Genomic DNA, 26,910 nt, shown 5'->3' with positions numbered 1-26,910 from the left:
CGCTCACCATACGTGCTTTGTTTTCCCGAGTGTTCCTATCAACCTCTTGTCAAGGGCAAATGAAAACAATGTTTTCAAGAAAAAGGATGATGACCCTTTTCAGTATTGTTGTTGCAATGTAACCATTGAAGAAAGGCATGGGAAACTGTGGTGTGGAGTGGATTTTATATAATCTTTCCATGGACTTGTAGATCTTTAGAATCTTGTTGACATGGACAATTTTCCGTGATTTAGGATCCATGGCTAGCTGTTGTTCAAAGTGGCAGGCATGAGCCCATTTGATGCGTTGGTCAGGCATTGGCTAAGCTTTTGCACACCACAAGTCCAAAAATCAATTGGATAATGATAGACTTTTGCATGGTTTTGTTTAATTTAATTTTTCTTCTGTTAAAGCCCCTATTTCAGTTGTTTTTTTTTTAAAAAGAAAGAAAAAACACCACGCCCTGCATGCAGATCATGAAATTTTGTACATGAATTCCTGTTTCTGTGCGAGGGTGATGGACTAGCTGTTTGATTTTTGGCTTGTTGCTTTAAGCTGTGACCGAATTACTCTAATCTTTGACGAGAGTTCAGTCCTCAAAGGAATCAAATACCTCTATAAATATACTTTGGGCTAATAATTATTGAATTAAAATCACTCAATTCGTTAATACAGTGAATCTTTGGTGGCCAATTCAATTATTCCTGTAATGCGATTGGTGCGAGGTTCAAGCAATAATTTCTCAGACTGACTTTTATTGAGAGTTCTTATCCTACAATCAAAGATTATACAACGTTTGAATAAGCCTCAGTCTAGTTAAGATATAAGATTCACATCGGTTCTTGCTTTGTGCACATGATTCCAATTAGATCCCTCAAGTTAAAAAACAGCAACAATAGAGATTCAATTTTAGGAGGTGTTGAGAGTGTTTTCATTATTGATTTTTAAAATGCTTCATACTTGAAAATATATTAAAATAATATTTTTTATTTTTTAAAAATATTTATTTATTTATAACGCAATTCCATGCAGCAGCACCTGTAAGCAGCTATTTATAAAGCTGTGGGATTAATTTGTACTTTGTACTTTTTTAAAGTGGTCATGTGATTGGGAGGGTAAAGAAAGTGAAATATTTGGATAAGTGCAGTCCGGACTCAATTGTGGGAGACACATAAGCCATCATTATCTTTTTGGCATCACAAGCAGTAAAAGAGAAGGGTGATCACATGGCCTGATCAACTCTTTAATCAAGATCTTAATAGGGTTTTGCTTTCTAGTGGATTTACTATGTACTATTTAAAATGGAGAATTACCCTTATAGGAAAAACAACCGGTTCCATGACCAAAACTATAGGAAGTACAGCTCCTAATGAAATGTCCATGAAGCAAAAAAGGGAAACCGCCATCAAAATTAGCTTTCATTTCCTAAATTACATCACCACTTCCTAGCTGTCGTGTTTGAGATCGTGATATAAAGTGTTTTTAAATATTAATTCCAGTAAATATGATGCGAGATAGATCTGATTACCGTGGTTCCATCTGTCCAAAGAATGATTCAACAACTTGAACACATGCCCAATAAAATCCTGCCCAGATCAATGCCAAAAATACCTGCAAGCCATGTCTCCCCAGAAAAAGAAAAAAGGGTGGCAAGGATTTACACTCCCAAAAGGCAAATAAAGAATCCTATTCTTCAGGCCTTCCGAATGATCAAACTGACAATTCTCTCTGATCCTCCTCCCCACACCCCCTTTTTTCTTTAAATTTATTCAAAGCCGAAGGAACACCCCTCTGAAATCTCTGACCCGATAGTTTAGTCACAGAATCTGCATGCGTACGTCGTTTAACAAAAATAATATATCTGTATGCGTATAAGAGTAGAGGTAGAGCTTATATAAAAAGGAAAAATTAGTATCCTAGACAGTCTCTTTCCCCTTTTTCTTCAAAGTCACAGCGGCTACTTTTATCACATCTCTCTATTGCTATCACACATCACCTCCTATATATATATTCAACCCCTCCACTTATTTTTCTGTCCCTTATTGTCACGTATCAGAGATCGAGAAATTCGAGCCCTGGCTTTCAGGAATCCAGTTTTATTTCAAGTACTCTATACCATTTAGTTTCTGGGATCTGATAAGGATCGAGATTGGTATTTTTTTTGGTTACTAATGGCAATAGAAGCACGGTTTCCATTTTGTGGAGGGTCACAACAGGATTGGATGGATTACGGCTGTGGAGGTTTAAATCAGCTCTTGAATGTCCAGCAGCTGCAGCAATGTAACATGCATCAGCTACAGAATTACCAGCTTCAAAGGAATCAAAATCTTTGCTCTGATAACACTCTTGTTTCTGCTTCGAAAAATAACTGCAACACCAGTAATCTTTCAATGGGTACCTTGGCCTCCTACGATGAGAAGCAAAGACAAGAGATTGATCACTTTATCAGACTGCAGGTTTGGCCAGATAACAATCTTTTTCTTTATTTTCTTTATTTTTGTGTTTTTTTAATAACTTAAAAAGACTCCTTTCATCTTCTGAAAACAGAATGAGAGATTGAGATTGGTGTTACAAGAGCACAAAAGGCAGCAGCTCGGATTGTTGTTCAAGAAACTAGAATCAAAGGCCCTGCCTATATTGAAACAGAAGGATGAAGAAATAGCACAGGCAACTAAAAGAACAGTGGAGCTTGGAGAGTTCTTGAAGAAACTAGAGTTTGAGAATCAAACATGGCAAAGAATGGCTCAAGAAAACGAAGCCATGGTTGTTTCTCTCAACAACACAATTGAACAGCTTAGAGAAAATTCATCTGGTTGCTTCAACAATGGTGCAGAGGATGAAGAGTCCTGCTGCGATGTTAGTAGCGGAGCAGAGGAGGGGTTTCTTGATGCCGCCGATGACACAGCGAGAAAGATGATGGTATGCAAGGGATGTAATTCTAGGAATTCGTGCATTTTGTTCCTTCCTTGCAGGCACCTTTGCTCATGTAAAGCTTGCGAGGCTTTTCTTGATTCTTGTCCGGTGTGTCAAACACCAAAGAAGGCCAGTATCGAGGCTTTAATGGTTTAGATTTTCAAAAAACATTCCGGGAAAAGTGAAAGGTAAATAGAAAAGGAACGGGAAAGAAAATCAAGAACCCAATTCAATGCATTGGATAGAAGCAAGAATCGATGTGTAGTTACTAGGGGCTAGGGCTATTAGATATCCTTTTCTTTTCTTTTTTTCTCTTTTGCCTTTTTAGGGTCTCATGTGTTTATAATTGTACTTCAAACCAGTAGCGAGAAATCAATCAGACATATTGGACAGAATTACGGGACAAGATGAGGGCATCTCTTGCTTTCTTCTGGTGCATTTTCTTGCCAATTGTGTGGGCATTGGCGGTGACAAGAAAAGATTGAAAGCAATGTCAGATTCGCACCAAGCTCTCAATCTGCGTTCACACCTCATCTGTGAAATGAAAAGTCGCTATACTGGGAGTCTATAGCTTGATTAATCGGGATTCTCTTGATTTTATGCCAAATGTTCTGAAAAGAAAATGATAGGCAATCTGCTTGACTGTGTTTGATTGAACATAACACCAGCTAGGGTTTGTGAGCCGTGAGATTTGAGCCACTCACCCTTCTTTTTTATTGCTGGCCTTAAACGAGAAAACCATCTATCTCTCAGCTATTAACCCTATTTTACAGTAGTCTTGAAGTTCATGATGCAAGATCACCCACCACATAAAATCAATCATGACTTGGATTTATTCTCGACGTGCAAAAACTATCCAAATAATGATTTAGAGCATTATAAATCGTGGATTATTTCAAAATAAAAAGTAATTACCGCGTCAGCTCATAGGCAAATCATCATGATTTCTTCCCGTGTATGAGATCGCTTAAGAACTAAGATTCCAATCAACTAGTTCTAAAAATGATAAGATCTCCGAAGTCTATGCTATCAGGCGCGTCGAGCCCATGCAAGATAATTAAATTATTCACGTCAAAATCATTAAGAATATTTTTAAAAATATTAATTTAATATTTTTTAAATTAAAAATATTTTTAAATACAGTTCCTTAAAAAAAAACTAAATTTTCGTCAAAACGCGATTTAGAAGAAAAACTCGGAGATTCGATGGGTAGTCCGGTAATTTCGTGAGTCTCCTGGTCTGTTGGTGGGCCCTTCCTTATTTCCCGCCTGATTAAGTGTCCATCCAGTTCTTCTCTTTTATGGTTGCTGTGGGGAGCTGTACTGTATCTCCCATGCGTCTCCCCGTTTGTCCCTTTTGATTTTGTCCCTCTCGTGGGGCCCGTTTCCTTGCTGGTTAATAGAAGTTCGAGTTATTTGATTTTGATGTCCATGTCTATGATGCCCTTCTCAGCGTATCTTTTTCCCTTCTGCAAGAGAAACATTTGTTTGTCGGTTTCTGCTGACGTGGACGTTTAGTGTCCATCGTCACTACTCGGCAGAGCATCCTAGTACCTTCCATGATACTAAATTATAACATCGATTAATTATTTTTATTAAAATTATATTGTCTTTTCAATAAATCACACAACCTGTGTCCCCCCCCCCCCCCCCGATGTTTGGTATAGATACTAAATTACCCTCTCTTCGAATAACATCAATACGGATTAAATCCAAATCAATAGTCCCTTAATAGCCCTTTGAAATTAGGAATAAAATTGTTTTTCAGGAATATAATTACTTAGTTTATTTATTTTTAGAAATACAGCCCTTTGAAATTTATAGATGGATAGCCATGCCTCACTAGTTATCAAGGGTGTTTGGTATCCCAGTTGAATTAAAATTTTTAATTTTTTAAATTGTCTGATCATATGCTAAAACGACCACTTACAAAGAGTAAAAAAAAAAAAAAAAGAGGGGGTGTTTTAAAATGATTTCGCCTGGTTGTTGCCGTGGTAAGGAAGTTTGGGACCCAAGTCTAGAATGTGCTGCTATCTTGCTTTAAGGATATGTTCGATTTGCACAACTTCAAAGTTTGTGGATAAACACCATCATGAAGGTGGGAGTGGCAAATTGGAATCTTGAGGAGGTGGTTCTTCCTGTCTCATCACGTCTCAGCGATTTTCAGGGGCCATGCATGTGGACCAAGCTCCTAGGGCTAAGAAATAGCAGGATTAAACAATGACAGAGGCAAGGAATATTGATGGCGTCTATGGCTATGGCCAAAAGCAAGGTATTGGAAGCTTTGACTTCCATGGTTCCTGAGCTTTCATTGAAAGTTGCCGGACTCTTTGGGATCTTCCTTGGTTTAAAATTGGAGTTATTGGAATACTTGGTTGATTGGTATTTTTTTTTTAATGATATTGTCTTGATTTTGATTTTTTTTTTTAATTATCCAGAGTTATTTGGTTGGATTTCATTTACGGGTTGTCTTGAATTAAATTATACTGTTTAATTTGAAATTAAATTTATTTTACTTCTTGTATTACCCTTGTTATATTCATTTCATTTCTTCAAATATCTTTAAGGAAGAGCATCTTAGAATTTTTTTTTAATTTTTTCAATATTACACTATTTTATTTAAAGTATGGATTTTAAGTATGTATCTAACAAGTATATAGTTAAGAGGGACCGGACTAACGACTAGAAAGATGCCCTCATTGCCTAGTTATCAACTATTTAAACTTTTAATGAGAAATAAAATTTCTACCCATTAATTTACATAATTAGCCAGCAAAAGCAAGCAAATTACAGATTCCCCACCACCTCCTTCCCTCCTGCCTTCCAGCTCCAGCTCCCTCCCTGTCCCAAACAAATCAAATCCACTTGCAAGCTAACTATAATCAGAACCCTAAAAACCCAAAATCTAGTTTTAATCCGCAATTAACCCTTGAAAACACAAAGAGCCCATATCTTCTTTCTTGGGTTTTCTGCCACTACTCCCTTTTTTGGGTTCACTGCTGTTACCTCTGTATCATCACAGGTCAATTTATTGTTCTTCTCTTGTTTTTTTTTGTCTTGGAAACTGTGGATATGAATAGTTAATGTTGTGTTGTGTTTTGATGTGTTGCAGCTGTGATAGAAAGCTTCTTCAATGGCTAAAAACAACAAGTCAAGACCAATAAAACCAAGCAAATTAAGTGTTTATCTTTACATTCCTAATATTATTGGTGGGTTTTTCTTCTATTCAACATTTCCTTGCTGTTTTTGTTTATGTTATGATGTTTTGATTCATGGGATTTTTGTTTTTTTGGTGAATATTCACTTAGGGTATACAAGAGGACTCATGAATTGCTATGCATTTGCTATATGTTTTTCTAACAAATGGCTATTTTGTGCTCTTTATTTTATCAGGTGAGGATTTTGTATTTCTTGAAGGGTTATTTTAGTTTTGAGTTTTGACTTAATTTATATTTCCAATATTATTGGTTTTTTTTTTTTTCAATGTGTGAAAGGAATGGGCGTGTGATTTTGTGTTTTGTGATTTCAGCTTTGTTTGTGATGGTATCGATGGTTGGGTTGCTCGCAAATTCAATCAAGGCATGGTCTTTTCTTCTTATTGTTCAATATGTGAATGATAAAGGTCGTGATTCAAGCATGCATGCAAATTCACTTAGTAATCACACAAGTTGAATCTGCGTAGAACAAAATTTTTGGATTAAATTTGGGACTAAATAGTCTGAATAATATCTGCTTGAAAAAGTTGCTGTATGTTGATTATTTGGCGAGAGCCATTGTGTTTTACCTTACATCTTGAGTTCGAATCAGATAGAATGTTCAGGGATATATTTAGCTAAACGGAGCTTAACAACATCTACAATCTAAGGTCTTATCAACTTGAAGATATTATAAAAGTTCTTTCCTTGTTACTGGCTCTTTTTTTTTTTCCTGAAAGATTGCCGTTTGTTAGGCGAGGGAAACGTTCTGTTAAATAGGTTAATGATAATGTATTAAAATGTCATTCCATGCTTTCTATGTTTTATTTGGTCATAAGGGTTTGCGCAATTCCTGACAGTTTCAATTTAGTTATAAATAATGCCTGAGGTGGAATATTTGATTCATCTTTCCTGTTGTTCAGTTTCGACTTTTGGAGCTGTTTTGGACATGGTAACGGACAGGTATTTTCTTTCCGTAACACAAACTCATACCATATCTGAATTTTTCTTCAGCACTCTCCGTTCCTTTTGGATTTCACCCTCATGTATTTGTGTTTCATCCAGGATTAGCACAGCTTGTCTACTAGTAATCCTTTCCCAAGTATACAGGCAAGGTTTCCCTATTGATTTCACATGCATCACAGTTGGAGAACTTCTACAATAATACCTGAGATTTTTGGTTGGATTTTATGCAGGCCTGGCATGGTTTTTCTGTCATTGCTTGCCCTTGATATTGGTAGCCACTGGCTGCAGATGTACAGGTATCTTTCTTTCTTTATATAACTTGGCCCGCACTTGTTTCTTTTATATGATCTTGCTGAATAAACATGCACGTGTAACCTACTCTACTTTATTGGATCTCTACTACATCAATTTGCAGTACCTTCTTGCTAGGCAAAGCTAGCCACAAGGATGTGAAAGACAGTACTAATTGGCTTTTCAAGGCGTACTATGGAAACCGTATGTTTATGGCTTATTGTTGCGTGGCATGTGAGGTAATTATGACTTAGATCTGCTAGTTTACCTGGTCAAATTTTCTGTAATGTAATGGTTACCTCTGTTCTCTTGATCTGACTGTTAATTCTGCAGGTTCTTTATATTTCCCTGTTTCTTCTTGCACAAAATGGAACTGAAAAAAAGTTGATGGATGTAAGCCCTCATTATTTTACTAGTTCACCTTTCAATTTTCATCAAGTATTAAGCAGATAATTTTTCTTGTTTGTCTGGTTTCTGAGTCATTTCTACTTTCAGGTTTTAAAGGCTTCTATAACAGAGGGTTCACTCGTCTCTGTCCTGGTTGTTTTAAGTTTGTTTGGATGGGCAATCAAGCAACTTGTGAATATCATCCAGGTACCAGCTAATACCTCTATTATCTTGTTACAAACTATGTCATGTCATTCTTTAGACAACAAAGAAAATTGTGGATGCTGAGATTCTTCTTCGTGTATATCTTTTGATATATTAGCTTTTCAGATTCCTGAAATTGGTGACTGATGCGCATATCCTGTATCCACATTTTGCGTAAAATGTGATTGGTGCCTTGCCCAGATTCTGAGCTAAAACTTCTCAGTATTTTGTTGAATTTAATTCTTGTTTTGGTAGAAAACTGATTTGCTTTGTAGTAGCATAACAAGATTATTAGCCATGATGGCATTTAGTCTTGTGCTATCAATTCAAATTCTTCTTTAAAATTGACTAAGGTGATCACATCAACACTTAGTTTGTAGCAGTCAAAGGTTTGTCTCAGATGAACTTTGGTCGTCATAGATTTTACTCAATTCTAGACATGTCATCTATCTCGCCCAAGTACAGCAAAAGTCTGTAAATTTGAGTAGTATATATTTCAGAGAGCGTATCATACTCGGTTGCCTCAATGTTTTGACGTGATCTGAGTTTTTCTGCAATTCTTTTGATGATTTCAGATGAAAACTGCTGCGGATGTTTGTGTGCTTCATGATATCAACAAAAAGGAGAGGCCATGATGATTTATTCAGTTTGTATGATTCCAGGGCCTTAGCTGCATCAGACTTGATAACGTACAGTCTGTTAGTCTTCATTTCTATTATTGAAACTTGAAAGTGCCGAATTTCAATTGATGTTGCAATGTGAAAAGCTTATATAACAGGCCATGAATTTAAAACATCTTAGCGACGACATGACAACGGATTTTTCTACCATGTTGCAGAGTGTATTCTTTTCATTTTCCTTTATGGTACAAAGACATTTTGTTGTTGTTGTTGAAGCACGTTGGCCCGAGTTTTAGGTCCTAATGCTAGATGGTGTATAGATGGAAGCATGGCTACATATGCCTTTGGACTGCTGCTGTGCCGGGTTTATACAAGCTTTTGCTCTGCAATTAGGGCAGACAGGGTTTAGGCAAGTATTAAGAAACAACGCAATGAAATATCTGGGATTTTTTTTTTGAATCAAGGGTTGTACTTAAGGATCTGATGTATCTAATTCTGCAAGAGCTCCATATGGTCGTCTTTGGAACCGTCACTGTCATCTACAAGCAAAATATTTTTAAAAAAATCTGGAATGTTCTGTTAACCTATTGAAGTAAACAAGATGTCATTTAAATATCAATAAATATGATAATTATCATGATTGCAGTCAATTTAATTTTTCTTTGTTAATTAATAAGAATGATAATTATAATAAAAATGATTAGAGGTAGTTAAACTAAATTTTCTATATAGTTTAATTAATAATAATGATAATTATCAAAGAGCAGTAGTCAATTGAAATTCAGTATGAAAAAAATTTGAGAATAAAATGGTGCTTGTAAACTACTTGTTTTAGGCATGGTTTGATTTTAACATAAAATTAATAGGTTTTTCAATAAATAAAACTTCTAAAATATATCAAATTACCCATCAGACAGGCACTTGTTTACTTGAAGAACACAACTTTGTGATTGTGTGTATTCCGACGGCAAAGCAGTAGTCAATTTAAAATTCAATATGAAAAAAATTTGAGAATAAAATGGTGTTTGTAAATTAGTTGTTTAAGGCATGGTTTGATTTTAACATAAAATTAATAGTTTTTTCAAGAAATAAAACTTTCTAAAAAATATCAAAATACCAATCAGACAGACACTTGTTTACTTGAAGAACACAATTTATGTGATTGTGTTGATTCTGACGGCAAAACACAAATATATCGTCACTTCCTTGGTGTATATGATTGAGTCATGGACTCACAATCGTACTATTTTCATGCCGTTCTATCAATCGATACAGAGCTGGAAGTACTTTTGCTGGATTTATCCCCTGTGGAAAATGGAAAAGCATGTGCTACCCACTTGTTGCTTACAGCAAATCTCATCACACAATCAACTTCCTTAATGCATTTTACCATCACAGTAAAAACAGCAATGCATGTATCAATTGAAACACAAAAACAATGGTCATCAGAGCTGGAATTATACCAAATAAATTAGAAATACTTCCCAGAGACACAAGTCTTTCCCTTGTATGTTGAAGATTACAAACTTAAAAAGTTTAATGAGATAAAAAAAGATGGAAATTCTAAATAAATTGAAATTCTTCTCTAATGATCTTTCTCTAAAACTAAAATGGTAGCGTGCAACCATATAGATCAGTATAAACTGAATCCGAACAACTGGCTAACGATAATACCAAGGCCAAGGGCAATGGCTATCAGGGACGAAACCCATGTGAGTTTCTCAGTTATTCTGGGTATTCTGTCCTTTAATGCTTCACTACATGACCCTATAAATACCGTGTAGCTACCCATGGCAACCACAGTCCCAAACAAGAACATGATCAGAAATGCAGCCCCAGCCAGACGAGAAGGCAATGCAAGTGCAGGCAACACCATCATCAATGCATCTGGTTGGAGTCCGTGGACAATACCGGTAGCAAAAGTAGCAAAACCAATCTTTTTCTTCTTCCCTACTGTTGGGGTTTCTAATGCTTCATAAGCACTAACATCACACTCACCATTTTCTAAGGCAACACATGGAGTTGGGACTTCTGATGCCTCCTTAATCCCCATAGCACCAATAACAAGTAGAGTTAGACCGACCACTCTTGTGCCCCAAGTTCTGATGATTTCAATATGGAGTCTATCCTTTAGCAGTAGAAATAGCAAGCCAAATATGACCTGACCTGCATCGTGGCCACAACCCCAAAGAGCTCCAACAGCAGCACTTTCCATCCGGGATCGACCGATTGAGAGGGGAGCCAAGGCAGCAAGGTGGTCAGGCCCTGACAGTGTGTGCAAGCAACCAGCAAACAAACCAGCCCAAGCACTGGTCAGTAGTTCAGTTCGCATAAATTTTGCACCTCCTGCAGCAGCAGCAGGCCCTCCAGTCTGGGCAGCAGTTTGGAAGGTTGCAAATGCTGGCAATGCAAAAACTGGGTGGATTAACATGATGAGAGCAGAAACTACCATGAATATCCCAACGGTAGCTGCCTGCAGCATTTAGAGAATACAACAGATTTAGCAACTTTGAACAAAAAAAGATAGAATTTTAACTACAAAATCCAGTAAACCATCTAAAATTTCATCAAAATAGTTTAGTGTTTTGGGCATTCAAACCCACCTGGCATTCTTGGAGTGTTTTACAACCATCAGGGTTTTGATGGTTCTCGTGTTACTGCCTCTACTTTAGTTGTTCTAAAGGACAGTAGGCATTTTCAAATTCTAAATTCACAAAGAAGAGTCTGAAATTCCTTTCTACTGGAACTGAAAGGTCCAAAAACCAAGAAATAAACAGAGCTATAACAATAGGTGAGATATGAATTGGAAGGTTTCAGTAAGGATGGGGAAGAGGTACCTTGTTTCCAGGCACTGATAAAATGTCTAAAGTGCATTGATAACATCAACAAATAGTTTCATTTTGCTCAGCAAAGAGGATGAGGTTCAAGTCCTAATTACCTAAAGAAGATGCAAACTCAATAGCTGGGATCGCAAGACATAATTACCCAAATCTACTTGATTCCAAACATAAAAGTAATCTTGAAGTGCTTCTAGCCATTGCTTTGTTGAAGCTTTGAAAAAATAAAGAAACAAGTTTTTAAAGCAATATATATATATTTTTTTTGGTTTTGAAAGAGCAATCAAATACAAGTAATGATAAATCAACAATTTATGAAGGCCTATATTCAGCTTAGCTTAGATCCTTCTGCATTTAGATAATTAGACTTAACATGAAATCACAATTTAATCTTGACACATCAAACAGGACTACCTACAAGCAAAAAGAAGAACCAAAACCAAATTTTCTCTAGAAACTCCTACAGATATGAAAAGAGAAGAGTGATGGGTAGGAATATGATCAAAATGCAGCTCTGTGAAGATGACAAATCAAAAGATTGCCAATCAGACTCAACAACTTTCAATTTGAGTTTATGATTTCACAAAAAAATGTAAACAATGAATTACTTAGAACTGATGCAACCTTACTTGAGCTTCTACAATAATGGGAATTAAAGCAGTTTTTGCAATGCAGTGTATTTCTACCTGTGCTATCACTGTCACCCGAGAAAGCAAATTAACAAGTAAAGGGGTTTAAGCATTTCGGTGTATAAACATAACTTGATTCGATTCTGCCTTAAAATGAAAGCATTATAAACTACATATTTAAATCCTGTGGTGATTATTTTCAAGAACAGAAGTCATGCTATCTACCCATGATTCCAATTTCATATCAAACACGGGCATATTTATTTAGTTTTCAGCAATCCCCCTTTCCCTTTCAACTACTTTACATAAACAGCTCGTTATTACTCCAAATTTTCCACTTCCATACCACCAAAATCCATATTTCTCAAACCTAGAAGATATTAGTCTATCTCACCAAAAATCCATCAAAAGGACTGCACTTTTTACAATATCATTTCCACAATTTATTCAACTACGATTTTTCATGGGAATTCATTCAAGGATAATATAAGCTAGAGATACCTTTAAAGCATTCCCATCATAATAAGCAAAGATAACGATTAGCACAATTTTCCTTATGAATGTGGCAATTGCATATTCAGTCAAGACTCCACTCCTTTCAATCTGAGCTTACTTTTCAGAAAACAATGCAAACAGTCAATTCTCTATAACTAAAGCAATACAACTTATGTTCCTAGAATAATTTCAAGTAAAGCAGTCTCAAACATGTGGTGGAATCCAGCATCAATTGCAACTCCGGGGATTCACACATTTCAGTGTGTAGAACAGAAATCACAACACAATGCCGCCTTAAGAGCTAAGCATAATAGATGACAGATTTAAATCCCATTGTGATCATGTTGAAGCACTAACACCATGCTTCTTGCCTGTGTGTCCAGTTTCACATAAAACACGCAAAAATTATTCATTTTTCAGCATTTCAATTCTCCTTCCCTTCTCTTCCCCTTCTTTATTTTACAAACAGTCCATCAGTCACCAAATCTTCCATCCCCGCACTGCCATTCCACAATCCTCGATCCTTGTAGCAATTAGTCCATCATCACTAAGAATCCAAAAAAGGACCACTATTTAAACAATATCAGGTCCTGAATGTACAATTATGATTTCATTCTAATGTCATTTAAAACCTTCCAACCGCAACAGACATATCTAAGTATCAATGAAAAACTGACAAAAATACCCATCTTTTCTGAAAAAACGTTTGTCTCAAATTATTACACTATGATTTCTTATGTTAATTCATTCCAGGATAACTTAAGCTAGTGATATCTAAGCCTTCCTATCATGACATTTAAAGCTAGATATCGAGTTATCAACACAATTCCCCCCTTTAATTAAAAACTCCGGAAAGCACTAGTCTATCACCGCTAAAAAAATAAAAATCCATGAAAGGATCAGTCTTTGTACAATGTAAACTGCCTCAAAATCTTCAATTATGATTTCTCATGGAATCCATTCAAGGACAACATAAGTTAGTGATATCTTAAGCCTCCTAGTCATAACAGCATAGCTAAATCAACTCATTTGTTCAGTTAAATCGGAAAATTACACAAAAATCAATAATTGATTCCATAAAAAACAAAACTTTACCCAAAAAACTACACAAACTCAGTACCTTAGACTTCACAGAAACTCCATCAACGATCTGTTTCACAAGGTGGGATTTTGGCGTCGACCCAGATGATGAATCAACCTTATGAGGAGACAGGGATGACAATTTAATAAATGGGTTTGATGGGTTCTCATGTTTGCAAGAGACCGAGTTGACTCTCCTGAACTCCGGCCTTGTCAAAGAGGGAAAACCAGGTTTCGGCAACTCAAGTTTGCAGAGTCTAGGAAGCAAAGGAGTGGGCTTTTTGAAGTGTGTTTTTAGAGGAGTAGGAGAAGAAGAATACAGAAGCCTCTCCATGAACTCTCTGTGTTTGTGGAGAGGTAAATATTTTGCAGAGAGAAGGGAAGAATGAGGGGTTTGTTGAGGATAAAGTTTTGGTTAACTTATTAACTGAAAATTGAAATTTTGGGATTATTAGGAATAGAACATGATAACGGAGGTTTTATTGATAAAACGAGTTTAAATTTTATATCTTTTGTATTAATTTTATTAAAAAATAATAAAAATTATATATTAAATTGAAACAATTTTTAATATGATGTAAAAATGTTATTAATAAAAAAATTATAAATTTATATTTCACTACTTTATTTTATTTAATAAAATTAAACATTATACACAAGACAATAAAGAATCTGTGTAAATTTCAGATTTTTTTAAAACATAATATAAATTATATATTAAAATCTCGTATACCAACATAAAATTTTAAATTAAAATTACATTTTTTCCCCCTCATCTTTCATGGAGCTCTCCAAACATTATCTCATGACTGATCTATCTCTGTTCATCGTTTGTCTGCCTCCAAGGCCACCATCAATCTGCCTACAAGGCCACCGTCAAGATATCATCATTGACTATTATTCTTTAAGTAAACTAGTGGTTTCATTGCAGCCACAGTAGTGCCCTCGACAAAGAACCTTCCTCCTCCCTCTATAGTTTCCCTTTCCGCTCCCAGACATTGTGGTTAACAAATTGATGTTTATCTAATCGCTTTTACGCACAACAAAACCCACATGGCAGTTTGGTAGGGTGGGTGGAGGAGGCGGCGGCTATGGGAAGAAAGCACGTACAGAGTGAGATAGGTTTTAGCTAAGAAGTTAGAGCTTGGTGGGAAAGAAGTGGAGGATAAAAAAAGACAAAAAGATAAAGGGAACGTGGGGGCCATGTTGTGGATGATTAGAGATTCTAATGATTGTTTTTTGTTTTTAATGATTTTTATTGGAAAAAAATTTATTTTTAATATTTTTTATTTTTTTATTTTTGAAGATTTATTTTAAATATAAAAAGGGGTTAAAACTCACTTCCAAACCCTAATTGGCTTTTAGCTTGAACCAGCGATGTTTCACTTTTTTAAAAACAAATTCATTTCGTTATTTTTGTTGTTTTCCTTCGCTTCAGTGATTTTTTAAAGTTATCTCTAAATTCTAATTAGCTGGGTCTAAGGTATGAAAGAGTACACGATGCCATTTGTATTTAAAAGGTATTTTTTAAAATTTAAAATATTTTTATTTACTTGAAATTAGATTTTTTTCTGTTTTTAGATAAATTTTATATAATTATATCAAAAATAATTTCAAAAATTTTTAATTTATTTTTAAATAATAAACACTTCAGAAACAGAACCCACCGAACTCATAAATATCCCGGAAAATGAACACATCAATCAAAGTCCAAAGACAGAGCGGCTCATGCTGGCGCATGGGCTCCCTCTCTTTGGCACACGCTCGGCACACGCTCGAAAGAGACCTGATCAGAGTAATTGGGTTGGACCACCAGTCCACTCTGGACTTTTCCATTTTTCGTGTGGGGCGTGCTGCAATGATGGTCCCATAAATCGGTGCATTTGCCCAGTGACTTGCATCTCTTCACAGCGGAGAAGAAATGGAAAAAAAAAAAAAATAAGAGTCAAATTCTTTGGGCTCGATTTGGATCGTGGTGAAAAAAGCTGGAATGAGAAGGCGTTCTTGTTTTTAGCATTTGGAGGATTTTTTTTTCCATAATTCTATTCAATTAAAGGTAATATCATGATGCAAAATCTTGTTTAAAATAGTTTTTTTTTTTGTTTACAAACATATTAAAATAAAAATTTCATTTTTTTTTTATTTTTAATATCTATATATCAAAACTATAAAAAACCACTTAAAAAATATAAATTTAATAATTTTTTAAATTAAAATATTTCATATAAGTATTCGGATAAATTTACATGCAATATAATTAATTTTATAATCCAATATTTTATAAACTTAATAAGCATGTAAAATACCTACCGTGGAAATCACAGGCATCCACGACGAACAAAAAAACCCCACCACCGCTACGTCGTTCATCGTAAACTTCGTCGATATGGTGGTGACCAAAGCAATTTAATCAGCAACTTGATTGTTGATCTGACAGCTTCCCAAAAAGGGCTAGCCACGGCCCATTATTACTACCACACACAAAAGTAGTTTATGATGGCTCAAGCCTCAATTCAGAACCATGCCTAGTCCAATTGACGCTGGTGTCGACCCATGATTCATGTTAAAACAATGGGCTAGCCTCTAGACAAATGAACCACGAAAGGTTCATTTTTGTCATGGCTTGTTGAGAATTCGCCGAGGGACCGTATCAAAGGAACTTTAAGCTAGCACTGTCCAAACAGTCTGGGTTATATCTATCATTGAACAAAAGTCATAAAAGCAACCCTTGTCATCATTATCTTATACCAAACAGAAGGTCCGAAAATTCCACCACAGAAATCACACCCAATCACCAACCAATCTACTATTTTTTTTTTCATTTCTTGAATGATTTTGTGATCTGATAGACTTTTGTTTTTATTGGTTTTAACGTCTACTAGATATGCACCCAGAAGAAAACAATACTGTCTGTTGAAGATATTGTTGCTCTAATTGGTGATAAGTGTGATGGTGTAATAGGCCAGGTATTTCATTAATTTCTCACGTAGGATCATGTTGGAAATTGCTGTGGACATGTTTAAGAATTGTTCTTTTGTACTGTTTTGTGATTCAGCTGACATAAGATCGGGGGGAGACATTGTTCACAGCACCAAGCAGGGCAGGTGGAGAGGCTTTTAATAACATGGCTGTTGGTTATAATAACGTCGATGTTAGTGCTGCTAAAAAGTATGGTGTCGCTGTTGGAAACACTCCTGTAAGTTTAGTACATGCTCTGAGCAAGTTTTGAGTACTTGACGGGGAAAATGAATGGAGATTGATACCTTGGTTATTTGGTTAGGGAGTTCTTACAGAGACAACTGCAGAGTTGGCAGCATCACTTTCTTTAGCTGCTGCTAGAAGAATTGTTGAAGCAGACCAGTTCATGAGGGAAGGCTTGTATGATGGATGGCTTCCTCACCTGTACGACTCTAACCATTGCTTATCCAAACATTTTTCCTGGTGGTTGTGTGAATTTCTGAGTCATTGGATTGTTTAGTGGACTTACATATCAAGCTTAGCAAGTCAATTTGATTAGAGTTGACAGGAAAATTGCACGTATATGAGCATCGATGTGTTTTTGAAGAGAAAATCAAAGGCAGGAGACGTTCCAGTCCAGTTCATAATGCAATTTCATTTGGTGAAACATGCAACGAATGAACGGTGGTGAAATCGTATAACACATGTTTATATACATGTTTTCCTTCTTCACAACAGGTTGAAGGGTTCAAAATGAATCTGATTTACTATGATTTCTACCTATCCACTGGCCTAGAGAAGTTTGTTACAGGCATGCATCTGACAGTCTATCAGAACTATTTAGTTCTCAATTCGTCTTTGTGCTGGCTCATAGTAGCATGCTTAATTTGTAATTGAAGCCTATGGTGAATTCCTAAAAGCTAACGTTGAGCAGCCGGTTACTTGGAAAAGAGCAGCCAGCATGGACGAGGTGCTTCGAGAGGCAGTAGTGGTTGGATTCCTTTGCTGTCTTGCAAATGGTCGCAAGTTTGATTTGTCTTTTCAAATTTTTTATTTTACCATTTAGCCTGGCCGAAGAGTGCATCAACTTAGTTGCATGTCGACCCACCCAGGCTGGATTCAGTAACGGTGCTCACGACGGCCTCTGGCACCAAACAAAATTTCCTCATCAAATCATATAATTAAACAAGAAAGAAAAGTAAGAACAATAAAATCCTGAAACCACCCTCGTTCTCTCCTTATTTACATAGGATTCTCAAATAAGCCCGCCTTTTCCTTGTGAACTAAGGAAGGATCTAAAGGTAATTTGGTTACCACATCCGAATCCTAAACAAACACTATTCCAAAACCGACACCATTTCACTCCCAAAACACTTCTATAAAACAGCACCATTCCCTTTCACCCTCAATCCTTATTTTCACTTTTCATTTCTCTTTAAAAAAACTAAGTTTAGGGTTTTTTCCTCTCTCCAAGTTCTTTCCCAATATGTCAGAATCAAAGAAAATCACGCTAAAATCCTCCGACGGCGAGACATTCGTTGTCGAAGAAGCGGTCGCCGTTGAGTCACAGACCATCAAACATATGATTGAAGATGATTGCGCCGAAAGTGACATCCCGTTGCCTAATGTGACAGGCAAGATTCTTGCTAAGGTTATCGAGTACTGCAAGAAACATGTGGAAGCTGATGCTGATAAAGATGCGATTATTACTGGAAAGGATGAGTTTCTGAAGAGTTGGGATTCCGAGTTCGTCAAAGTTGACAAAAACACCCTCTTTGACCTCATCTTGGTAAGACTTTCTATTTCCTTTTTTCAAGATATTTTTTGTTAAACTTTTTTTTGTGAATTTTTATGATTTTGCCATTCTTTGGGTTTCTATTTGTTTTTTATTGGTTAAAAGATCGTATCTTTTTGCTTTTTAGGGTTTAGTTTTTTATGGGAGAAAATGTTTTAAACTTGACCTTAGCTTTGCTATATTTTTCACGATATTGCCATTCGTTATGATACTTATTTGTTTTGATTTGGGGTTAGGGGTTTTTTTTCTGCATTGTTTTTCTGGGGATTGTGCTACGTTGTGAGAGCTTTGTTTTAACTCACTGATTTGTACCCACACTTTGGATTTCTTCTCTTGTCTATCTGCTTCAACTATTATGATGCTCTTACGCAGGGAAACATGGAAATGTTATACGGAATAAGAAAATGATTTTTAGTTTTTTTAGTTCTTTTAGATGAACAGTGGATACAAAGTGAACTGATGCCTTGATAGATAACTGGCGCGTTGTTTGCAACTGTAATGTGGCAATTTTGCCTGTTTTTGGTAGATTTATTTGTTTGTGAAATATGATGGATAGTGAGCTTCTTGTTTGCTTCTTGTTTTATGTTCATGCTTCAACACTTTAGTTTGTGAAATTCTCTGTATTTGATTAACGAACCCAGTGCTCCTATTCAGTGCTTCTCGCATTGGATTATGATTTGTTAAGCTACTTTATTTTTATTTTTTGTTCATGACTTTGTTATTTAGACACTTTATCTGAATTAACATGGCGAAGTTATGTTGATTTCAGGCTGCAAACTATCTGAACATCAAGGATTTGCTAGATCTGACCTGCCAAGCTGCGGCTGACATGATCAAGGGGAAGACTCCAGACGAGATCCGTAAGATTTTTAACATCAAGAATGACTTCACTCCAGAGGAAGAACAGCAGATCCGCAGAGACAACCAGTGGGCATTTAAGTGATACTACAAGCTGTCCTCACAATGTCCATACTATGATAGGAAAGTTGTCCATACAATGATAGGAATCGTGATATAAGTAGAAGATGCTATGCTTTATTTTTCTCTAGTTGGTAGCAAGGTTGAGGTCATTTTCTGTTTTCACGGACTAGTAGAATTGCTTCGGACTTCTTCTTTTAAGGTTGGTTGCCCCGAACCACTTTTCTTTTCATTACATGATCAGGATTTTTTTTTTTTTTAATATGGATGCCTATGAATGTCATGCATTTTATCAAAGCCAGCAGTTTCAACTTTCAAGGGCAGGGCTATGAGAACCACAACTTTCAGAGAACTTTGTCATTTAGTTTCCATGCCTTGGGCCTGATTCTTGATCTAGTTATTGCAATAGATCGAGAAAGCACGGGTTTTACACATTGAGGAATGCTAGCAGCGGTCGCTTTGACAAAAACAGAGATCCTTTCGTCTCTGGTTTCCCCCTCTCTTGTTCATTCCTTCTTATTAAAGAAATAAGCTTTAATTTAACAGATTCGCATCCCATCTCTCTATTTTAGTTCATTTTTTCTACACTGATATCTAGAGTAAATATGAAAAGAAAAATATCTAGTTCTATTTTGTCTGAGAAAATTAAGATTTTCTTGTTTCTTGAAGATATAAGAATTTGTTAATGAATTTGCTAGTACATCCAAACTTTGAGCGGACAATGTTTAGTTTTTAAGAGCTATTTCAAGTTTGGGTTATCTTAGATTACATCGACTTGAATCTCAGATTTGTTGTAATTTATTATGAATTTTGGGTAAATTTAGAGTAACCATTGAAGAGTTAGTAACCATTTGAAGAATTTATACTGTTTCATAGAAATCTAATAGTATTGTATATCAATGGTTAAATGGAGACGAGTTTTGGTTTTGAGTACAAGAGTTAAACTCCATTTGGGGTTTGTGAGAAGATATTAAACTTCTTTGCTTTGATTCCAAGGTAGAGCCATGGGATTTTTTTTTCTTTTTTCTTTTTTTTTTTCTGTTAATGATTTCCATTTCAATTACCAAATGCAACTTGTCTGTTAAAGAAAAAAATAATTTGTTTTTTTGAGTCCCATGATGTTTTTGTATTTGAAATGCTCAACATGGATTAAACCGGATTTGACCCAATTAATTAAAAAATAAAAATAAAAAATTTAATTGTGTTTTATTTGAAAAATTATTATTTAATATTATTTAATGATACTACATAAATTCTACAAAGATTGTTTGATGATGTAGTATTTGCAGAATTTGATTGCAATTCTAATTTTATTTCTGATTATATTTTACTGGATATTGTTACACACTTAATAAATTAAAAAAATTATAGTCCTTGCCAGAAGTATTTCATACGTGATGGAATTGTATATAGTTTAATGAAATAATGAAAAATATTTTATATAAAATATTATTTATTTTATAATATAATAACAATAGTTAAATCTACAATATTTAAATTAAAAACCATCAATCTTAATATATATTTTTTAAAATTATTTTATAACTTCAATTCCAAAAGCATTATTAAACAAACACATCAAACTATTTTTTATTCACTTAATTTCAACCATAGTTTTAACCAAACATATCTAAATACCAAATTAATTTCAACCAAAAACATTTTTTATAAAATAATTTTTTTCAAATCACGACTATAACAGCTACCATAATACTAAACATACCCTAACGATCAAACTTTGCATTTTGGACATATCTTGCATTTGGTACCATAATTATTAAACTTGGGTTAGTCTTGCAGTGATTATTTTTATTTAAAATAATTTTTGTTTAAAAATATATTAAAATAATATTTTTATTATTTTTTAAACTTTATTTTTATATCAGTATATAAAATAGTTTTGAAATACTATAAAATTAATTTTTTTTTCAAAAACATCCATGCACTACGAAAACAAACAAAACCTAATATAATCTATCAAATTTGATGAGATCAACACATGAGAAATTTTATTTAAAAAAAATCAAAACAACATGATTTTAATATAAAAATTAATTTAAATTCACCTAATAACTTCACAGTTCACACCCTTTTTTCATGTCAAACTCGAGGTCATGTGATTTTTCTCTGGATTGTTTTGATTTTTTTCTTTTTTTAATGAGATTGAATTTTGATATTTATTTTTAAATGTTGGTGTTGGGTTTTTATGGAGCGTACATGTGATTTTATTCTCTTTTTTTTTCATTTCATGGGAAGTACTTAATTTAAAATCCTTATCATTTGATACTTATGATATTTTTATTTGATGGTTAAGAAAGTGGGACTAAATTCTTCTTCCTTGATTGATTTTTTCTAACTTATGTATGGGTGATTCAATCATAGAGACCAATTGGTTCAATGAGTATTTATCTCCATTCCATCCTTTCTTTAACATGTGTTATTAATCCTTATACATACACTTATACACTTATACTTGTGAGAGAATATTTACATTCTCCTGGTTAAGATTGTGAGCTTATTTAAAATTATAATAGTTATTGTTTTTTAAAGTATTTTTTATTTAAAAATATATTAAAATAATATTTTTTATTTAAAAAAAATTATTTTTAATATCAGTATATCAAATGAATTAAAAACACTAAAAAAATATTATTTGAAGCAAAGAAAATATAAAACAAAATATTTTTTTACAAAATATTTTTAAAACATGAAAGCAAGCATGATGTTATGTTCATGATGGTCATGATTAATTATTGACTTGACAATATCTACCTCTACAATCAAGGATTGTTAAGTGATTCTATGAATAGCAATTAATTTTATGAATAGTGCATAAAACATAGCAATTGCTTGTTTTTTTTTTTATATGTTTCGGATGCAAAAACACTATGGGATCCACAAACAATAAATTATATTTTTTTTCTTTATCAAATAGGTTGTATCTGCGTTTTATAAATATAGATAGTTATTAAATTCAAAAATATAATTAGTTAGATTTTTTTTTTTATAAAAGATAAAATTTTCTTTTAACAAATCTAAAAAATATATATTTCTATGATTGCTAAAGCAAGTAAATAAAAAATATCAAAATAATATGTGTATATTTTATGTGATTTAAAATTAAAAAAATTATAATTATAATAACATCATGTTTAAGATGTATTTAAATATTTTAATGATAAAAAATCATCTCAATTTAATTTTTTTATTAGCATTACTATTTTTAGATATAAATAATAATTGAAAAATAATTGAAAAGGAGTTATTAAAATGCAAATTAATACAAGGCTATATATATATATATAAATCAGCCAACTAATAAAGGAAAGGAAATGAAAGGTATAAACAATATATTAATAAAAGTATATATATATATATATATATATATATATATATATATATAAATCAGCCAACTTCTCTCTATGGCTTGTGCTAGTGATCCATATTGTAACAATTTGTAATCGTCGATATAATTTGGAGTTATGTACCTCTGGGGTTTTCTTTAGTAGGGTCCTCCACTGGTCCAATTTTTTTATTTTTTTTATTTATGTGGGGTGTCCGGGACAGCTTACGCGCACCACGACTAATCCCCACGGCCCACTGAACATTCTGCAAGCCCAGTGAGCAGGTAAGACACCGCGGGGGTGACAGACGTGCATAATGAGGTTCGAACCCAGGTACGGAAAAAGAAAACAAGCCCTTCCCACCGCTAAGCCAAAACCTCACTTGTCCAAATTTTATTTAGTAGGGATACCGATCTCATGATCGAAATTACAACAAACAAGTAAATGGTCTTGTCCCAACAACATAATAGTGATGAAAAAGAAGAAGAAACTAAAGCATTGCTATGAAAAGATTAAAAAACCCACTAATTAATTAGAAAAGAAGATATAAGCAATATAAGTATCGTTATAAAACCTTAAAAAACTATAAAAATATAAGCTAGATAGACCCTTGTCCGTTAATAAGGAGTAGAAATAGTAGGTAGCTCGTTGCTAAGACCTAAGTTATGCATGCACTCTCGATAAAAATCAGATTCAGCTTCTGCGGTAGAAAGGCTAGCATTAAGATCAGCTTTCTCTTCCTCCAATCTTTGGCATTTCCTTTCATAATCGTACACAATTTGATTTAATTTCTCGGTTGACGATGTACATTCAGCACTAATAAGCTTTCTAGACAGAACCTCATTTTCTTGCTCTAACAACAACAATGTATCTGCGAGATCCTTCATCAACTTGCAATTTTTTTCATTGAGCTCCTTCAGCAGCCCGATCTCACGTTGCATTGAGGAAAGAAAAGCTCTACTCGTTTCGCAACAACGTCCATCTCCTGTTTCCTTCAATTCTTGATCCTTCATCACTTCTTTTTCGATCGTTCCTTTATGGACATCACCATCATCATCGCTACTATAGCAGTACTCCTCCTCATCATCATCATCACCAACACTACTACTGCAGTCTTCCTCCTCCTCCTCCTCATCATCATCACCACCACTACTGCAGTCTTCTTCCTCCTCCTCATCATCATCTTTTTTGTAGCTAACCATTTCATAGTCCTCCTCATCATCACCAACACTACTACTGCAGTCTTCCTCCTCCTCCTCCTCCTCACCACCACCACCACTACTGCAGTCTTCCTCCTCCTCCTCCTCATCATCTTTTTTGTAGCTAACCATTTCATAGTCCTCCTCATCAACCTCAGGATGGGCCTCAGGCTCAATAGTTTCAGTTTCTGGGATTTCTTCTATTTCACCATGCTTGGTTTTCTCTTCTGCTGACTCCTCCACGGCTATAGCTTTCTCTATCTCCTCTTCTTTGTCATCCTTCTACATAATCAATTTTCTTCTAAGTTAAAAACAGATTAATGAACAAGATAGCATCAAGCATGCTCAACAACCAATAAGCATACGCATATAATCAATCCAAGCCTTATAACAAGATATAAAGTTGATGAATTCTCTCGAGCAACATTATTTGTAAAGATATATGATAATAATGTATGAATACTCAGACCATGTGCACGCATGCTAGGCTTAGGGTCTAGGGGGCTAGACGTCTAGGAGCCATACAGTAATGGAATATGAATTGATCAATGGTGGGAGTGGCAATCTAAAGCCCTCCAAAATTGATTAATGGGCATGCACAAGATTAATGTAAATATTTTGATTGATACTTAAAGGAGGTGGTATAAATTAGTAGGTAACGTGCTTTAATTAAATCCCATTCTAGATATGGAAAAGGAAAATTATCTTCTCCTTTAACATGTTTATTGGTCACAGTTAATTTCACATAATATTTATTAACTACAAACACTAGTTACTTCTAAAAGAAAAGAGTTTTTGCATATGTACACAGAAATCTTAATATTAGCTAACAATTAAGTTAAACTATATTATAGATTGATACTTTCCTATATATATATATATGATGATCGATGCAGGAAGCTCAAAAAAACATATATTATTAAAAAGGACTCACTGTAGGATTACAGCAAAGGATCTGGTTAGCATTCACCCCCAAAGCTTTCACGATTGAATTCGTATTTGATATAACAAATACAGCAGCAGCCACGTAACGATAGACTGGAGATCCCAAGAAAAAGTACATTGCCGCTAACCAGATTGCATACCGATCAGAAACAAACAAACTGTTTGATGGTTCCTGTAACAAAGAAAGAAAGAAAAAAACAACAAGAAATTTACCAACTAAAAAAATATATTAAACCACAACGTATATTTTACAATCAAAGTCAATATTGCAAAAAAAATAAAATAAAATTAGCACTTAATTACATTGGGCTGAGGATTGACAAATAGTCGTTCATAAGTAAGGGATGCATAGTATATATTTGTGAAGGCAAAGAGTCCCAGAGAACAGCGAAGGAATCGTGGGATGCCACCAGAGAAAACAAAGAGAAGAATTGCTGCCCTCTCAATCCAGAACAAAATTATCTCAGCTAGACGTATTTTTTCAATTTTCATGACTTCTCTCTCGTTCGCCATTGTTTGCTTTAGCTCAAGAAAGAAGGGATTTCTCTGGTTTATGGCTGTACTAACGATAACAATGCATGGGAGTTTTAATTAGAGGCTTCTCTCTCTCTCGCTCTCTCTCTTTATATATATATATATATATATATATATATATATATATATAAAATTATATTATATGATTACAATATATATATATATATATATATATATATATATATGCGCGTGTGTGTTGTACAGAGTATTATTTATTTACGAGCACAAACTGTTAATCTCACTGCGTATTTTATTGAAATCACAAATATAACTTCTTTGTATATTTCTTTTATTATGAATAAATAAATAAATTAACAAGGTTATATCAGTCATAACAAAAAAAAGGTGGAGTGCGAATAAACAACTGATGGCCTGGTAATACGAGAGACCACCACTCAAGTTTCTCCTTTGTTTAGGAAATAGAATTTGATGTAAAAACCAAAAAGAAAAAGAATTTGAAACGATGATAGTTACGATTCTTGTTTCTTGATGCTTATCTAATTACTCATTAACAAGCTTGATGAGTTGTGGTTTAGTTGCAATTACTTTTATTTATTTTTGTTATGCAATTTCCTGGAAAAAAAAAACCATAATTCAATTTAGAGTAGAGTTATTAAACCTGTTATGCATCAGAAACTTGCTCAGTGCTCAAATTATAGATTGAGATTTGGCTAGATAATCCAGATTAATTTAAAGTATTATTATTTTTTTTAAATGAATTAAATTAAATTGGGTTGTGGGTTGTTACCTGCGAACAATTATTCAAATATTTACAATATAAACACCAATGTAATAAATCAATATTTTGTGCAAAATTCTAACAAAAAAAAAATTAAGTTACGTACTCAATTTGAAATCTGTTCAGTACAAACGTTGATTTTATGAATATAAGGATTTGTATTCATCAGTCATCTTTGTTTATGTTTTCCAGTCTCTATTATTTACCGCACTGTTAATATAAACATCTGCTTAAGCTTGAGACGAGCTAGCTTAAGGTTAAAGTGATCAAATAATAATTTTAGTCTATACAGGGAGGGGGAGGGGAGTATCATTAATTATAATTTAGCATTCTTCTCCCTTTTTTTTTCCTGGATTAATGAAGCTTTGTTCTTCTGGACTGCATTCTATTAATAAGTTACGTTTGGATTGACTCTCTTTATATTTCTTATGGCTTTTGAGTCATAACACTGCACCATTAAACAGGTTAATTTTATAATAATTTCATTGATGGAATTAATCTGTTAAAATATTCATCGTCCGTAATTTTTCATTTTTTCATTAATTTTATTAGAAATTAAAAAAAATCAAACACTAATGATATCACAGACAGTGATATGCACAAAAAAAAAAAAAATTTCCTTCAAGAATTTTATTGGTCGAATAATTCTATCTATATTATTAACGATAATCACCGATAATCTCCGATGAATGTTCTGTCAGGAATTAGGACATGAACAGTTAATATTTTATAATTTTTTATTATATAATGATAAATATATTCCATCCATAATGATAAACACCGACGGAATATATGGTGATTGATGGGTCTTTCTTGTCAGCAAATTGCTTGTCTTTAGTTCTTTCTGTGGTTTCTGCGGACTTGTTTTCGTTCTCATGTTCGG

General features: G+C 34.1%; 4 protein-coding genes and 1 long non-coding RNA gene across 6 annotated transcripts; 4 read left to right on the top strand and 1 right to left on the bottom strand.

Annotated features, from left to right (window-relative positions):
- The first annotated feature begins 1,478 nt into the window (after positions 1-1,478).
- On the top strand, positions 1,479-3,645 carry LOC105140806 (probable BOI-related E3 ubiquitin-protein ligase 2). The gene is made up of 2 exons (XM_011047800.1): positions 1,479-2,436; positions 2,528-3,645. The coding sequence occupies exons 1-2, from the start codon at positions 2,152-2,154 to the stop codon at positions 3,047-3,049; spliced, it is 807 nt and encodes a 268-aa protein (XP_011046102.1). The 5' UTR covers positions 1,479-2,151; the 3' UTR covers positions 3,050-3,645.
- A 1,924-nt stretch (positions 3,646-5,569) lies between these two features.
- Positions 5,570-8,891, top strand: LOC105140799 (CDP-diacylglycerol--inositol 3-phosphatidyltransferase 1-like). The gene is made up of 11 exons (XM_011047787.1): positions 5,570-5,914; positions 6,005-6,101; positions 6,201-6,285; positions 6,422-6,471; positions 7,010-7,049; positions 7,152-7,196; positions 7,283-7,348; positions 7,468-7,582; positions 7,677-7,736; positions 7,839-7,937; positions 8,510-8,891. Exons 2-11 carry the CDS (start codon positions 6,026-6,028, stop codon positions 8,567-8,569), a joined length of 696 nt encoding a protein of 231 aa, XP_011046089.1. The 5' UTR covers positions 5,570-5,914; positions 6,005-6,025; the 3' UTR covers positions 8,570-8,891.
- A 1,107-nt stretch (positions 8,892-9,998) lies between these two features.
- On the bottom strand, positions 9,999-14,063 carry LOC105140789 (uncharacterized). Of its 2 annotated transcripts, XM_011047777.1 has the most exons (4): positions 13,636-13,724; positions 12,725-13,062; positions 12,522-12,623; positions 9,999-11,027 (listed from the first exon to the last, which is right to left on the bottom strand). In XM_011047777.1, the coding sequence occupies exons 2-4, from the start codon at positions 12,725-12,727 to the stop codon at positions 10,188-10,190; spliced, it is 945 nt and encodes a 314-aa protein (XP_011046079.1). In that variant the 5' UTR covers positions 12,728-13,062; positions 13,636-13,724; the 3' UTR covers positions 9,999-10,187. The 2 variants fall into 2 exon arrangements, with proteins under 2 accessions (XP_011046079.1, XP_011046071.1); XM_011047769.1 differs by lacking the exons at positions 12,522-12,623; positions 12,725-13,062 and having other exon boundaries at positions 13,636-14,063.
- A 2,413-nt stretch (positions 14,064-16,476) lies between these two features.
- On the top strand, positions 16,477-16,965 carry LOC105140774 (uncharacterized). Its single transcript, XR_845236.1, has 3 exons — positions 16,477-16,561; positions 16,651-16,791; positions 16,876-16,965. It is a non-coding gene; the product is annotated as an uncharacterized LOC105140774 (long non-coding RNA).
- Positions 16,966-17,930: 965 nt separating this feature from the next.
- Positions 17,931-19,563, top strand: LOC105140780 (SKP1-like protein 1B). The gene is made up of 2 exons (XM_011047760.1): positions 17,931-18,342; positions 19,118-19,563. Exons 1-2 carry the CDS (start codon positions 18,040-18,042, stop codon positions 19,289-19,291), a joined length of 477 nt encoding a protein of 158 aa, XP_011046062.1. The 5' UTR covers positions 17,931-18,039; the 3' UTR covers positions 19,292-19,563.
- The last annotated feature ends 7,347 nt before the right edge of the window (positions 19,564-26,910 follow it).

The sequence above is a fragment of the Populus euphratica genome, unplaced genomic scaffold (assembly GCF_000495115.2).
Source record: "Populus euphratica unplaced genomic scaffold, PopEup_1.0 scaffold3.1, whole genome shotgun sequence".
NCBI lineage: Eukaryota > Viridiplantae > Streptophyta > Magnoliopsida > Malpighiales > Salicaceae > Populus > Populus euphratica.
The sequence above is the reverse complement of the archived record's forward strand: the minus strand, read 5'-3'. Positions and strand labels throughout refer to the sequence as shown.

Excerpts from the sequence above, each read along its gene's own strand:
- LOC105140806 (XM_011047800.1), top strand. The coding sequence starts at position 2,152 with ATGGCAATAGAAGCACGGTTTCCATTTTGTGGAGGGTCACAACAGGAT. Across the intron at positions 2,437-2,527 it reads ATCACTTTATCAGACTGCAG|AATGAGAGATTGAGATTGGT; the intron begins GTTTGGCCAGAT and ends TTCTGAAAACAG.
- LOC105140799 (XM_011047787.1), top strand. The coding sequence starts at position 6,026 with ATGGCTAAAAACAACAAGTCAAGACCAATAAAACCAAGCAAATTAAGT. Across the intron at positions 7,197-7,282 it reads ATCCTTTCCCAAGTATACAG|GCCTGGCATGGTTTTTCTGT; the intron begins GCAAGGTTTCCC and ends GATTTTATGCAG. Across the intron at positions 7,349-7,467 it reads CACTGGCTGCAGATGTACAG|TACCTTCTTGCTAGGCAAAG; the intron begins GTATCTTTCTTT and ends ATCAATTTGCAG.
- LOC105140789 (XM_011047769.1), bottom strand. The coding sequence starts at position 13,929 with ATGGAGAGGCTTCTGTATTCTTCTTCTCCTACTCCTCTAAAAACACAC. Across the intron at positions 11,028-13,635 it reads GAGTTTCTGTGAAGTCTAAG|GCAGCTACCGTTGGGATATT; the intron begins GTACTGAGTTTG and ends TAAATGCTGCAG.
- LOC105140780 (XM_011047760.1), top strand. The coding sequence starts at position 18,040 with ATGTCAGAATCAAAGAAAATCACGCTAAAATCCTCCGACGGCGAGACA. Across the intron at positions 18,343-19,117 it reads CCCTCTTTGACCTCATCTTG|GCTGCAAACTATCTGAACAT; the intron begins GTAAGACTTTCT and ends TGTTGATTTCAG.